The sequence below is a fragment of the Talpa europaea genome (genome assembly GCF_964194135.1).
Source record: "Talpa europaea genome assembly, chromosome: 8".
Taxonomy (NCBI): domain Eukaryota; kingdom Metazoa; phylum Chordata; class Mammalia; order Eulipotyphla; family Talpidae; genus Talpa; species Talpa europaea.
Genome location: NC_140075.1, coordinates 33502382 through 33517965, shown reverse-complemented (window position 1 = coordinate 33517965; position 15584 = coordinate 33502382). Strand labels below are relative to the sequence as shown.

General features: G+C 38.8%; 1 protein-coding gene across 4 annotated transcripts in view; it reads right to left on the bottom strand.

The window, feature by feature from the left end:
* The window catches only part of TMEM62 (transmembrane protein 62), a gene marked incomplete at both ends in the record, with an annotated part of 35385 nt that overhangs the window by 347 nt on the left and 19454 nt on the right, over positions 1-15584 (bottom strand). For 2 of the 4 annotated variants that reach the window (XM_084240356.1, XM_084240358.1), the window contains 5 exons: positions 3150-3268; positions 5893-5997; positions 6854-6938; positions 8523-8636; positions 13436-13595. In XM_084240356.1, the coding sequence (XP_084096482.1) occupies positions 3150-3268; positions 5893-5997; positions 6854-6938; positions 8523-8636; positions 13436-13595 (583 nt within the window). The remainder of the gene's footprint in view (positions 1-3149; positions 3269-5892; positions 5998-6853; positions 6939-8522; positions 8637-13435; positions 13596-15584) is intronic. The other 2 variants (XM_084240357.1, XM_084240359.1) reach the window with 1 other exon arrangement.

The following is a 15584-nucleotide window of genomic DNA, read 5'->3' as shown; positions in this document are numbered from 1 at the left end:
AAACCATTAGCCTACTAGCAAGTCCTTGGACGGGACTCCAGGTTACAGGGTCACATTAGCACATTATTAGTGGTCCCTAAGAATATGTTGCTTTTTCTCTTGGGGATTGTGATTCTTTATGCTTCACTCTACTTGCTTATAATACAATTGTTGACTTGTAATTAGTTGTGTATTTGCCTGTATCTTTTTGTTCATCTTAAAAGTAGGTATCATTTCGGGCCTCCCCGGTGGCGCAGCGGTTGAGCGCTGGGTTGCGAAGCTGCCCGCAGCCTCTGCAGTGCCAGTTCGATCCCCAGCTGCTCCCCGGCCACCAGAGGAGGGTCCCACATGGCGCGCAGACCTCTCCTGCCGCCCACTGCTCCCCTCAGCAGTGTACTTCGGTCCTTCTGCCTGCTCTGCTCCCCGCTCTGGCTCTGGTGAATTCTCTCACCCTCCCGCGCTTCTGACTGTACCCAGTGCTTGTATAAATAAATAAATAAATCTTTAAAAAAAAAAAAAAAGTAGGTATCATTTCATTTATGTCGAAGTCTTTAATAATGTTTCAGGTGGAAAGGACATGAATACACACTCTTTTTGGGGGTCAGAGTGAGGGGGATATTTGGGTATCAATTTTTTTTCTTAATAGTTTTTTTAATTTAAGTGGCATAGTGAGTACTGGAATACAAATTAGAAGATTTAAGTTATAATCCAAGTTTAGCTGTGGTGTGATTCACTCATTCACCATATAATTATTGAGCGTCCAGTATGTGGCAGGCACTGTGCTAGGCATTAAGGCTAGGGGCATAGTGGTGAACAAGTCAGAAAGGATATGTCATAGAGCTTGCACTCTAATGGGAGAACAGAAACTAAAAAATAAACAAGTACAGACAGTGATAAATTCAATGAAGGAAAGAATTGGACCAAGGGAGAATAACCTGGAAATGAACTCTTGGAGGCCCGAAGGACAGGAATGAGTTTGTGGAGGGAAGTGCATTCCAGGCAGAAGAGACAAATGAAAAGCCCAGAGGTGGAAGGGGTCTTGGCCTTTTTAAGGTCAATGAGCCTGGAACATGATAAGCCAGGTGGGAATCAGCACAGGACCTATATCTTGTCAATGCTCTGCTTAAAGCATTTTTTAAGCTGAGGAGTGAGTGAGCCAATTAAGGTTTTTTAAAACCACAGTGGATGCTCTATGGTGAACTGAGAGTAGGGAGGCAAGAGCAGCAGTGGAAAGACCAGTTAAGAAATTTGCCAGGGAAGAATTAATTATGACTTAGACTAGAGGTGGTAACAGAGATGGAAAGAAGTGGAGGATTCAAGATATGTACTGGAGGGTAGATCAAACAAGATTCTTGCTGGGGAACTAGATACAGGGTATGAGGGAACGGGGAGAACTGGGGATTTCTCCTGGTGAAACTAGGTGAATGGTGGAGCCATTACGGAAATTGAAAAGAAAGGGAGGAGAAGTTTGGGGATAGAAATTAAAAGTTCTATTAGTTCCATAATATCAAGCTGATATGTCTAGACATCTAAGCAAAGATGTGAAATAGCAGTTGAATATATAGGTACTTGAAGTACAAACAAGAGGTCTAGGTCAGAGACAGATTTAGGGGTCATGGGCCTCTGATATATAAAATATATACATAAAATCCATCGGTGTACTATTTATTAAAATATGAATACAAACCCATCTTTCATTAAGTCTCAGGTTTTACTTGGTATAAGAGTGCTCCTGAAGCTACCATATGACCCAGCAATTCTACTCCTAGGGATCTACCCAAAGGGCACAAAAATACTGATTCAAAAGAATATTTGTACTACTATGTTTATTGCATCACTATTTATAATAGGTAAAACCTGGAAACAACCCAAATGCCCGAAAACAGATGACTGGACCAAGAAGACGTGGTATATATACACAATGGAATACTATTCAGCAATGATAAACTAATGCCATTCGTAGTAACATGGATAGAGCTAGAAGGCATCATGCTCAGTGAAATAATTCAGAAGGAAAAAGAAAAATATCGGATACTTTCACATATGGGAGGAATACAGGGGAACCAAATAAGACATCAGGGGGAAGAAATAATAACAATACAAAACACAACACAACAAAACAAAAACAAATGGACAATTATAAACCAGAGACATCCTGCAGAGGAGGAGGAGGGAGAGAGATCAGAGGGAGGAGTACAGGCTGTGGTGATGGTGCACAGGTGAAGTCGTGAAGGAAATTCTATGGGGACTACACCTGAGGGGAGGGGCACTGTTTAAAAATGAACAATGATGTAGAATATATATAAATTAAAAAAAAGAGTGCTCCTGAGAGACAGCCTCCATCGACATAATAGAAAACTAAACTAGACCTAAGACCTACTCACATATAAAATGCTGCTACACAGAGAATCTTCTGGTTCATTATTGGTGGTCTTTCTTATTTGTCTCTAATCCTGTTAATCATGTTATGATGCTCCTGCTCTGGTTGTGAACTCATTTTGAGCAATGTTTTTGTATCTCTTCCAAAATTTCAGATTATCACTTTTGATTTTGGTTCATTAGTACCATTAGGTGAGTTAATAAATTATTAGGTAAGGACTTTTCAAACCTATTTATGGAGATTCGCTGAGTCAGAACTTTTTGCTGTGTGTTTGTTTTAAAGGACTCAATCCAAATGTAAACCCAATCCATCAGGATTTATTAAATAAGTGTATTACGAAAAAGCTGAGGTCTGGTTTCTGCCCTGGATACCTCCCATTGGATAACTGACTCACTTTTCTCCATTGTCTATTTTCTTTCCTCCCTCTGGCACATTTTCCTTCTTTCATAATCAATCTTGGGTTACTCAGAAGTCTATCATTTATCCTACCATAAATCCCTTATTTAATTTTTCGTTAATGAAAAGGCACAGTGAAACAAACAAAAACAAAATATAAACCCTGCAGTCAAAAATGTATTTTAGATATTTATGAGTGAATGACAGGAAAAAAAGCAAAGCACTTTAAAGGTGTGTGCAAATACACAAACACACAGTTAAAGAATGCCTTGCCAGTAAATTAGGAAACATGGTCTATGATGTTTAATTTGGGGTTTTGGATTTAATTCATAACTGTTACACAACGATTCCAACAAAGCCAAGATGTTCCTAAATTACATTTCTGACTTCTTACCTGGAGAATTCCAACTACATATGTTAGGCTGCCTTGTAGGAAACGCCCACTGACAAAGATTCCAAAGGAAAAGCAGCAACCGAATTTGCCTGTAGTGATTTCGCCAACAAACCACGGTCCTGAAAGAGGCAATGGACAGGAAAAGAGATTAAATAACAATGACTCTGATAACACATATCATGAGATGCATATAATGAAGAAATATGTGATAATCTATAAGCATTTTATTTCCATAGCCTTTCTTTGTTCATTTGTATGCTGTACCCAATGTCCTAGCAAACCAACTTTTTCCTTTGTTACATATTTCTCTGGATTTTAAAATTACCTTGAGTATATGCTATATCTGGAATAGATATGCAGTTTCTGGACACCAAAACAGATTGGAATACATTTACATATTTTAGAAGATTCTATTTGCGATAGAATCTAATAACCTCAATATAATACATTAGATAGAATCTAATAACCTCAATATAATACATTAATTTATTTTAAGAAGCATAGAAATTAATTTTTCAGATAACTGAGATACTCCTTTACAGAATAAAACTTGAATCACTTTAATCTTTCCAAACTGCATTCTTTTTCATATTAATATTAATAATGTACTTTAACCTTCTCTTGCTGACCCACAGTTACTACTTTGTACATCAACTCCTTACTCAGGGATAACAGGTACAAAGTTAAGCTATCTTTTTTTTTTTTTTTTTTGCATAGAACTGGGGTGTAGGCTTGAGGTGCGGGGGTGAGAGGATTCACCAGAGACAGAGTGGGGAGCAGAACAGGCAGATTTACTGAAACACACTAGTAAGGGTAAATACAGCAGGTGAGACAGGTGAGATATGCTACACCATATGTGGATTAGCTCCCTGGCTGGGGATTGAACTCAGGCAATAGCGGTGATAGCACTGAGACTTAATCCCTAGGCCATCTGGGAAACCCGGACTTGCTTCTTTATTTTAATTTTTCATAAAGAATGCCAGAGTAACTTTTCTCTCCTCTGTACTATTATTGACTGCTCCTTCTCAGTGTGCAGGTTTCTGGAACTAGTATATTGCTAACAGTGACTAAGATACAGTATGACATCTTGTCTCAAAATGCAAATACTTATGAGAGTTCAGGATTAAAAATCCATAGGTCATCTTCTCAGGTATATATTATATAAACTCAATTAGATACACACTGGCCTCAAAAAGTATTTTTCTTTCAAGTCCTAACTTTAAATGAAGCAACTTCTACCTTTTTAATGTTTTTTTGCTTTGCGTCCTAGTATGAGACAAGTGTGTAAAACAGCTTCAACCAATCTTACAAAGAAATGTACCTCCAGGCGGAATCTGCCTTAGCTTGTTACACAGAATCATAATGTGTCATCTTTTAAATTTAACAATGTTCTACTCTCTGGTAGGAGTTACTGATGTGCAAAGAAAAGCCCAAAGATGGAATGAAAGTGTAAAGTAGGGCCTCCCCAGTGGAGCAGTGGTTGAGCACTGGGCTGCGAGGCTGCCCGCAGCCTCTGCAGCGCCGGTTCGATTCCCAGCCACCGGCAAGGGTCCCACATGGCGTGCAGACCTCTCCTGCCGCCCGCTGCTCCCCTCAGCAGTGTATCATTGGTCTGCCTGTACTGTTTCCCGCACTGGCTCTGGTAAATTCTCTCACACTCCCGTGCTTCTGACTGTACCCAGTGCTTGTATGTATGTATAAATAAATAAATAATAGATAAATAAATCTTTAAAAAAAAAGTGTAAAGACTAATCAACATACAGGATAATCTACTTCTAATTGACTTTTAGTCACTAAAAGACATCAGCAAAGAGCATTAAAATATCTGCAGTATTTTCTGCTTTCACTTTGCAAATATCGGATATAATAATCAATATAACAGAAGAGCTCAGATATGCTTAAAATTCATTGCTCATTTCATAGTCTATCTTTTTTAAGTTGAGTTTTTAGGAACCGCACATTAGTAATTATTAAACTGAACTACATATTAAGGACTGTTCTTAGTGCTGGGCACAGAGGGGAAAGTTAGACAAGACATTAATGGATATTCTAACGAGGGGAGTGATGGTAAGTACATAAGAGGGCCTCCCTGGTGGTGCAAGGGTTAAGCACAGCACTGTGAAGCTATCTGCAGCCTCTGCAGCACAAGTTCGATCCCTGGCCAGCCAGGGAGCTACCCAGATGGTGCAGTAGACCTCTCCTGTCTTGCCCGCTGCTGCCCTCAACAGTGTATTTCAGTCAGTCTGCCTGTTCAGTTCCCCACTCTGTCTCTGGTAGATCCTCTCCATCCCCACCTCACCTCTGGCTTGTACTCCAATTCTTGTATGCATAAATAAATAAATCTTTAAAAAAAAATAAGCACAGAAGATAATAATAAATTCAGATAAAGTAATAAAGGAAATAAAAAGTGTAATGAAATAAAGGAAAAACTCTAAGGCAATAAAAGAAGGCTGTCATGAAGAGATGGTATTTAAGCTAAACTTCCATCCATTAGGTTTCTACACAAGTATTAATTCTGTCATGGTCTTCTTGGTGCCCTTAAGTTTACTTGGTATCAATGAAATGTCCTTTAAATAAGTCAGGAAAGAATTCTATCTCCCAAGACCATGTTTTAGGAAATGACTTAAGAGGAGCCATGTGCTGCTTGTTATGTTCTCAAGAACCTAAATGACTCTATTTTCAAAATTCTCAATATAATCTTGGGTAGAATTCTCTGCAATCTCAGGTTTCCTAAAGGACTTACCCAGGACTGTGTATAAGGTCAGCAACAACACAGAATAGTAGAAGATGTTTATTTTGCTCAAGACATGAAGGGAAAATGATGTCAAAATTATAAATCCTGGAGGTCCTAAACAGAATAAATTTGAAATATCCAGTGAACACATGCAAAGTTCAACTTCTTTATAACATTTTCTAGAAGGCTTCCACGGGCTATCTACTACATATTCAGCAAACTGTTATATGTAACTATACAGATGATATCAATTTAAATTCAGAATTGGATAAGAATCCTGATAAGTCAGTTCACTCAGACTTGAGATAAGTTTAGAAAAATAATTCCAGGTAGCTTTAATAGTCTGGACAAAAGCACACAAGCAGAAATGAGCATGGAGTAATTAGGGAACAGTGAAAATTATCTAGGATGATACAGGTAACTAGTTGAAGTTATGGTTAGCTAGTTAAGACCAGATTAGAGAAGAGCTTTAATGTCTAGCAGAGATTTTTGGTCATTTTGAGCTACACTGTATTTCCCTCCCATTTTGGGAGAGACTCATTTCAATAACATGTAGCAGCAAAAAACTGAAAAACTGAGCCTCCCCGGTGGTACAACAGTTGAGCGCTGAGCTGCAAAGTTGCCTGCAGCCTTTGCAGTACCGCTTTGGACCCTGGCCACTGTACTTCGTCAGTCTGCCTGTTCTGCTCCCCACTCTGGCTCTGGTGAATTCTCTCACCCTCCCGTGCTTCTGACTGTACCCAGTGCTTGTATAAATAAATAAATAAATCTTATAAAAAAAAAAAAACTGAAAAATTTTTAAGATTTCTCCAATTACATATTGTGGAAAAATTGTGACAGTCTGAAGAATGTACCTCACAGAGCTCAGGCAAAGACAATTTATATTGATATTCATCAACTGATAATAGTAAGGCCATTATGTGATACTTTAATATAAATTCTTCTAATAATAAAAAGAACCATGACTAACCTTTATGTTCTGTAAATCCTCGATGCCTAAAAATAATGAGAATGGTGAGTTGAATCAGCACAATCATCACAAAAAGAACCCGAGCCTGCAGAGAAATAAATGTGAAATAGATATATGGGTACAGCTTCAGTCAAGGCTTTTAAAATGGCCTCCATAACAAAAATGGAAAGTATGTCATTAGCAGAAATTACTATATGAAAAAAAATAGGATCAAAGAGAATCAAAACAATATCATTTTCAAAAATGAAAATTATAAGTTGCCTCAGCATTACTCTTTCAAAATTTGGCTACTTACACCAATGGAGAAACTAAGTAATTTTATACAATTATATAAAGTGATGAAATTTAAAGATTCTTGATTGCACTGAGATGTCTAATTGTTTTTGTTTTATTTAAACTTGTATGAGTTTAAAAAAAAAAGGTACAGGGCCTCCCTGGTGGCACAGCGGGTTGCGTGCCGTGCTGTGAAGCTGTCCACAGCCTCTGCACCACAGGTTCGATCCCCCGCCAGCCAGGGAGAAACCCACATGGCGCGGCAGACCTCTCCTGTCTCGCCTGCTGCTCCCCTCAGTAGTGTCTTTGGTCCATCTGCCTGTTCTGTTCCCCTCTGTCTCTGGTGAATTCTCTTGCCCTCCTGTGCCTCTGGCCTGTACCCCAGTTCCTGTATAAATAAATAAATCTTAAAAAAAAAAAAAAAGGTACACAGTAAACTGTAAACTGCAGCCTGAGTGAACAGGACTACATTTTCTTTTTCCATTTTCTTTTTCCATGTTCCATGGTCCTTAGAACATCACTGGAATCACCTTGAGCCTGTTAAGAATGCAAAAACTCAGGTCCCATCTTAGCCTTACTGAATTAGAATTTGCCCTTTACTAATATTCCCAGGCAATTCGTTAAGTATATTGATGCTCCCAAAGCATTGATATAACTGACCTAAGTGACTATTAAAAATCCCCAAAGAAAAATGAACACAAAAATTTGTAAAAATTAGATAACAATGCCTATTAGACATATTTTTAAAAAGTTGAGTCAAGAAATAAAAGTAAATAAAAGTAAATTAATCATTCAGTCTTTTAAGTCTGTGAGGCTATATACAAGCTATCTGTGAGAAATGTAATTAAAGGAGGCTTAAGTTTTCTTCTCAAGCTTGTAGTGTGTATCTTTCATGTATTTTATGTTAATACCCAATAACATAGGTGAGGTGTATTTTCTCTCAGAAATGTGTACAAACTGCCACAACTTCTCTGGAAAAGAATTTAATGGTGTATATTAAAAACTAAACGTACTGGGGCCTCCCTGGTGGAAAAGGGGTTAAAGTCTCAGTGCTATGAAACTACTGCCAGCCACTATGCCACCCACTACGGCCTGGCCTGAGTTCAATTCCCGGCCAGGGAGCTGACCCACATGGCGCAGCAGACCTCTCCTGTCTTGCCCACTCCTTCCCTCAGCAGTGTATTTCAGTAGATCTGCCAGTTCTGTTCCTCACTCTGTCTCTGGTGAATCCTCTCACCTCCCCCCTGCACCTCTGGCCTTCACCCCAGTTCTTGCATGCATAAATAAAAAAAAATAAATCTTTAAAAAAAAGGTTCAGTTTTATTGTCACATATGATTTACTTGTGAGTTTGAACCTATCAAATCCAGTAAACACATAACAGTACAATTTACTTACCACGATGCAGTGATCGGTAAGGAGAATAAATGATGCCAGGGGATCAAATCTGAGATGAATATCTTCTTGAATAGAAAATATGTGGTGAACACTTTTACTTCTTCCTGCAGAATCCTAGTTATAAGCACAGCAAAGAAGTAACTCTTTTGAGCATTTAAATATGGACAATGTTCCAATATTAAATTTCCTATAACTTGTCAGTTATATCTGAATAGCTGCATTTTTTTCTACTTACTTTTGGTTCTTCCTATAAGCACTTTAATTTGAATTTCTTTGAATTTTGAATTTCTTCGTAATTTTATATTTGATATGAAAACCAAATAGACCAACTGATTATAATTTACCACCATACCACTGGATAAGGCTAACAATACCTGAACACATTGGTCAATCTTAATATTAGTAAAAGAGAGGCAATCAGATATTACAGGCTCTGATGAAAGCATGAAACACCAAAGGAAGTATTCTTTTTTTTTATTTTTTTTTTTAATTTTTTTTTCTTTTATAGAGGCATGTTTTATTTATTTATTTGTTTGTTTGTTCGTTTGTTTCGTTTATACATGCACTGGGTACAGTCAGAAGCGCGGGAGGGTGAGAGAATTCACCAGAGCCAGAGCAGGGAGCAGAGCAGGCAGAAGGACCGAGGTACACTGCTGAGGGGAGCAGTGGGCGGCAGGAGAGGTCTGCGCGCCATGTGGGATCCTCCTCCGGTGGCCGGGGAGCAGCCGGGGATCGAACCGGCGCCGCAGTGGCTGCGGGCAGCTTCGCAACCCAGCGCTCAACCGCTGCGCCACTGGGGAGGCCCCAAAGGAAGTATTCTTGCCGGCAAACAGACTCACATGTCATCAACTCTTAAATCTAATCACCCATTAGAAAAACAAGAGAAGGTAAATTAATGAAAGCATGAAACACCAAAGGAAGTATTCTTTTTTTTTTTTTTTTAATTTTTTTTTCTTTTATAGAGGCATGTTTTATTTATTTATTTGTTTGTTTGTTCGTTTGTTTCGTTTATACATGCACTGGGTACAGTCAGAAGCGCGGGAGGGTGAGAGAATTCACCAGAGCCAGAGCAGGGAGCAGAGCAGGCAGAAGGACCGAGGTACACTGCTGAGGGGAGCAGTGGGCGGCAGGAGAGGTCTGCGCGCCATGTGGGATCCTCCTCCGGTGGCCGGGGAGCAGCCGGGGATCGAACCGGCGCCGCAGTGGCTGCGGGCAGCTTCGCAACCCAGCGCTCAACCGCTGCGCCACTGGGGAGGCCCCAAAGGAAGTATTCTTGCCGGCAAACAGACTCACATGTCATCAACTCTTAAATCTAATCACCCATTAGAAAAACAAGAGAAGGTAAATTAATGAAAGCATGAAACACCAAAGGAAGTATTCTTTTTTTTTTTTTTTTAATTTTTTTTTCTTTTATAGAGGCATGTTTTATTTATTTATTTGTTTGTTTGTTCGTTTGTTTCGTTTATACATGCACTGGGTACAGTCAGAAGCGCGGGAGGGTGAGAGAATTCACCAGAGCCAGAGCAGGGAGCAGAGCAGGCAGAAGGACCGAGGTACACTGCTGAGGGGAGCAGTGGGCGGCAGGAGAGGTCTGCGCGCCATGTGGGATCCTCCTCCGGTGGCCGGGGAGCAGCCGGGGATCGAACCGGCGCCGCAGTGGCTGCGGGCAGCTTCGCAACCCAGCGCTCAACCGCTGCGCCACCGGGGAGGCCCCAAAGGAAGTATTCTTGCCGGCAAACAGACTCACATGTCATCAACTCTTAAATCTAATCACCCATTAGAAAAACAAGAGAAGGTAAATTATACCATATGAATATAAACAGCAAAAATCCAGAATATAAGAAACTACAGGATAGAAGATGCAGTTTCCAAAGCAAATGCACTGCAAGGGGGAAAACGGGAGAGGGGGAGAGATCTTCAAGTAGAGTAAGATGAAGTGAAAAACTGCTGAATGCACTATTTGAGCCTTGTTTAGATTCTGATTTGAACCAACCAAATGCAGTATACATATCTATATATAAAATTGGGAGAACTGCATACTAGCTAGTTTGATATTAAGGAATGCTCTTAGGTTTTCAGGTGTGATACATTTTTTAAAAATAGTCCTTATCTGTTAGGGATTCATATAGACATATTTACAGAGGATATGACATCACGGTGCAGGGAAGAGGGAAGTGGATAGGGGGTAGATGAACTAACATTGGTCCATGATGTTGAAGTTGGCTGATGGATACATGGGAATTCATCATATTATTATCTCTTTCATATTTGCATTCCCCAACATATAAAAATGCTCTTAAATAGCAAAACAAACTTATATCAGTATTTATCTAACAATTATTGCTGAATATGTTCTTACTTTAAATAATATGCTCTTGTATTAGAGCAGAGATTTTCTTTATTTTTAACATACAGTGAGTGCTAGAGTCTTTAAATTGGCAAAGTAGGAACAATAATCTAAAGCACTGATTCTCAACTTCAGTGCATACAGGAATCACCTGGAAGGACTGTTAAAACAGACTGGTGGGTCCCATCTCTAGAATTTCTGAATTATAGGTTTGGGATGGGACCTGATAATCTGCATTGCTGAGACGTTCCCAGGTGACACTGATATTCAGGAACAAGGAAACCTGATTTAACAGTTTAGATGTTGTTTCTGCCAAGAACCTTATTCAATAAATATAGTAGGTAAAATATATGATACTAAATTGATGTTTTCTCTCACAGATTTTGAGTTTCAATGCAGACTTTATCTATAGTGTGCTGTATTTAAAAGGACAGAACTTTCCCATTCATGAATGAGGAGACCAGATTCCCTATTCAATAATTTTTTTTAAGTTATACATATAAACTGAAAACAGAGCAGTGGTTGCTTGGAAATGAGATTGGAAAGAAGGCAGATGTAAAGGATCACAAGAAAACTTCTGAGGATGATCTATTGTATTGATCACAGTGATTATTTAAAGGGTGTATATTTATGTCAAAACATACCAAACTACTATTTATGTAGCTTTTGATGTGCAGATTATAGTGCAATAATATAAGAATGTTAAACATATAAAAAGTGTATGTGATTTCACATTTTTACTTAGGATTAAACTAAGCAGACAAAAATGTTTGAAAGAATGTGAAATATGTCTTTTTCCTCAGAAGTTAACTAAGGTTGTAAAGCATTCCCAGGATTTGGAATTTTGAATGAAACTGGCCCACTCCATAGCGAGCAGGTCTCACATAGTGCTACTGCTTTTTCCCCATGACTGTAAAAATAGGGAATAATTTATTCTAGGTATTATCAAGTCTTTGTACTTGTAAAATCTTTTAAAAATGATCCAAATTTTGGGCCTCCCCGGTGGCACAGCGGTTGAGCGCTGGGTTGCGAAGCTGCCCGCAGCCTCTGCAGCACCTGTTCGATCCCCGGTTGCTCCCTGGCCACCGGAGGAGGGTCCCACATGGCACGCAGACCTCTTCTGCCACCCGCTGCTCCCCTCAGCAGTGTACTTCGGTCCTTCTGCCTGCTCTGCTCCCTGCTCTGGCTCTGGTGAATTCTCTCACCCTCCCGCGCTTCTGACTGTACCCAGTGCTTGTATTAATTAATTAATTAATTAATTAATCTTTAAAAAAAAAAAAAGATCCAAATTTTAATGCCTTTCTTCATTTAAAAAAATGAAAAAAGATATTAAAAGTTCATTCCCAGCTACCCCTCCCTGCTCATCGTCACTGTGAGTTACTTCTCTCTCCAAAGCAGTGTACTTTAAACATGGGTGGCACTGCAAAGCGCCTTCTCTTATTTCCTCATCTGTGAATTAGGGATACAACTATACACCACACCACATACAATCACTATATGGATTAAGTAAAAAAAAAAAATCTAGGTGTCTAGTATTTCCTTAGAAGGAGCTCAGTCAATAGTTCCTGCTCAACGCTTGGTTGCGAAGCTGCCTGCAGCCTCTGCAACACCGGTTCGATCCCTGGCCACCAGGCAAGGGTCCCAGAGGGCGCGCAGACCTCTCCTGCTGCCTGCTGCTCCCCTCAACAGTGTACTTCGTCAGTCTGCCTGCTCTGCTCTGCCCTCACACTCCCACACTTCTGACTGTACCCAGTGCTTATATAAATAAAAAAAAATCTTAAAAAAAAAAAAATAGTTCCTGCTCAAAGCCTTCTCTGTGACAATGATCAAGGTAATTGCATGTGTTTTCTGAAGGATTATTTGTCATCACCAAACTAAGACTTAACATGAAAGTAAATAGCTAAAAACTGTCATCAAATCATAGTTGTAGAAATTTGCAGCTTAACAAAAACGTAATTTCTGAACACAGTCAATCTCCTAAAGAGTTTCATTTTGATGAAATGTTCTACTTTGTTAATGATGATATGATCATTTTCTACTCTAGCAGGTGCTAGTGCACTAAATGCCCGAAGCTGAATCAGAATAAGGACAGACAGACTGCTGCTGCATATGCTATCAATGTGTACTTCTTCAACGAAATGTCTTTGATGACTTGAAAATTCCCTATCACAATTTTCCTATACTTGGAGACAGCAATCAAAGGCATAGTTATATAAATACATATTTTCTGACTTTTCCTATTATCTTCAGGTATAACAGGAATTTGCTACCATTTTTAAAAGACTGTGGCCAAAGTTGGAAGAAAGAAAAAAAAAGAATGATTCCCTGGGTCAGCTACCTGGCCAGTAGCTGCAGACTCATCTCCTCTGCCGAGTTTTTAGTCTAATAGTAGAGTTACTCCTAAGTGCCCGTTTTCAATATAATACACTAAATACAATAAATTAAAATTTTTATTAAGTTAGTTTTCGCTTTACCAGTGAACTGAAAAAACATTAAGCCAAATCAGAGTTCAACAGTGTTTCAGTTTAATCATATATATACAGAAAATTGAAAATTGCTAACTTACCTGGACAATTACTTCTATGTTGTGTGTACCATTACTGTAGCTTCTTGGATTCCACTTGAGTATGAAAATAGGCCCAGACAAATGAACAGCCTGCCCTAAATGAACTCCATCAATCTTAACTGTGACAGAAGCAATGGAGGATAGGGAAAAAGCCAAAACCCTAAAAAGAGAGCACATTCAAACATATGGTTTTAGGTATTTGTCATGGTTTTCATAAAGGAGAATAACCTTATTACACTTGAAAAGATTTTGTAAGTATTGACAGAACCATCACATTTGACCACTGTTCATTGATGACTACTCATATAACCCAGTTTCTTTCTGAATGGTGACTTTTGGAATTCTATAAGTCATCAAGCCTGAATTGAGAAATTAGAAATTATTCCTTTACTTATTAAAAAGAAAATCAATTGTCTTTGAAAGATCAATCTGTTGTGGATTCAAAGTTCATTCTGAAGAAACGCTTTATTTTTCTCATAGGAAGAGAATACAGATAAGACATCTCACTTTGTTAATCTAATACCAAGCCTCGTATCTACTCATTTGGTTTCCAATATATCTGACTGGAAGTAGTACTGTCATAAATAGTGCTAAGGCTACTAAGCCCTTTCCGAGAATATAACATTTAAATCTGATACCTTCTGACTCGCCATTTTAGAACAGGGACCTTCCTTCAATAAAGACTGCTTGAAACAAGCAGAAGGCTCCCCGAGGAGCCAGAGGTGATCTGGGAAGCACCCCCATGCCAGGCCTCTTCTGGCCAGCAGCCTGAGCCCAGAGGGGGAACAGGCAGCCAAAGCCAGGGCAGACCGCACGCACAGGAAAGTGCGACTCCGACTCGCCCTTTTAGAACAGAGACCTTCCTTCAGTTATTAAAAGAATAAATAAATAAAATCAAAGGAAAGACAAACACAATGGCAAATACAGATGCTAACATATCAATATTAACTCTAAATGTAAATAGACTAAACTCTTCAATAAAAAGACACAGAGTTGCAGCCTGGATTAAGAAACAAAACCCAACCTTTTGCTGTCTCCAGGAAACACATTTAGCTACAAAAGATAAAAATAGGCTCAAAGTTAAAGGATGGAAAACAATCCTACAAGCAAATGGACCAAAAAGAAAGCAGGAACAGCTATACTTATATCAGATAAAACAGATTTCAAACTCAAAAAGATAAAAAGAGACCCCAATGGCCACTACATTATGATCAAGGGGACAATACTTCAAGAAGAAATAACACTCATTAACATATACTCACCAAACGAAGGAGCACCAAAATATATCAGACAACTGTTGTCCTCTCTGAAAACAGACATCAGAGAAAACACATACGTAGTGGGAGACTTCAACACACCACTATCAACAATGGATAGATCAACAAGACAAAAAATAAGTAAAGAAACCAAAGCTCTAAATAAGGACCTAGAGCAATTGGGCTTAACAGACATCTATAGGACACTAAACCCCCAAAAAAGGGAGTACACATTTTTCTCAAGCGCACACGGATCATTCTCCAGGATCGATCACATACTGGCGCACAAGACAAACATCAACAGATACACCAAGATTGAAATCATATCAACCATCTTTTCTGACCATGAAGGCATCAAACTAGAAATAAACCATAAAAAGAAGGCAAGGAACTTTCCTACCTCATGGAGATTAAAAACCACACTACTGGAAGACCACTGGACTAATGAGGAGATCAAAGAAGAAATTAAAAAATTCTTTGAATTGAACGACAAGGAGGACACCAATATCCTTAATGTATGGGATGCAGCAAAAGCAGTAATAAGAGGAAAATATATAGCAATAGAAGCTCACATCAAGAAACAAGAAAAAACTCAAAGAAACAACCTAATCTCAAAGCTCAAAGATCTAGAAAAAGAACAACAAAAAAACCCCAAAACCAGTAGAAGAAAAGAAATAATAAAAACCAAAGCAGAAATAAATGAAATTGAAACTAAAAAAACAATCCAAAAGATCAATGAAACCAAGAGCTGGTTCTTTGAAAAAATCAATAAAATAGACAAAACCCTAGCCAGGCTCACAAAGGAAAAAAGGGAGAAAGCACAAATAAACAGGATCATCAATGAAAGAGGAGAAATCACAACGGACACAGCAGAAATCAAAAGAATAATCAGT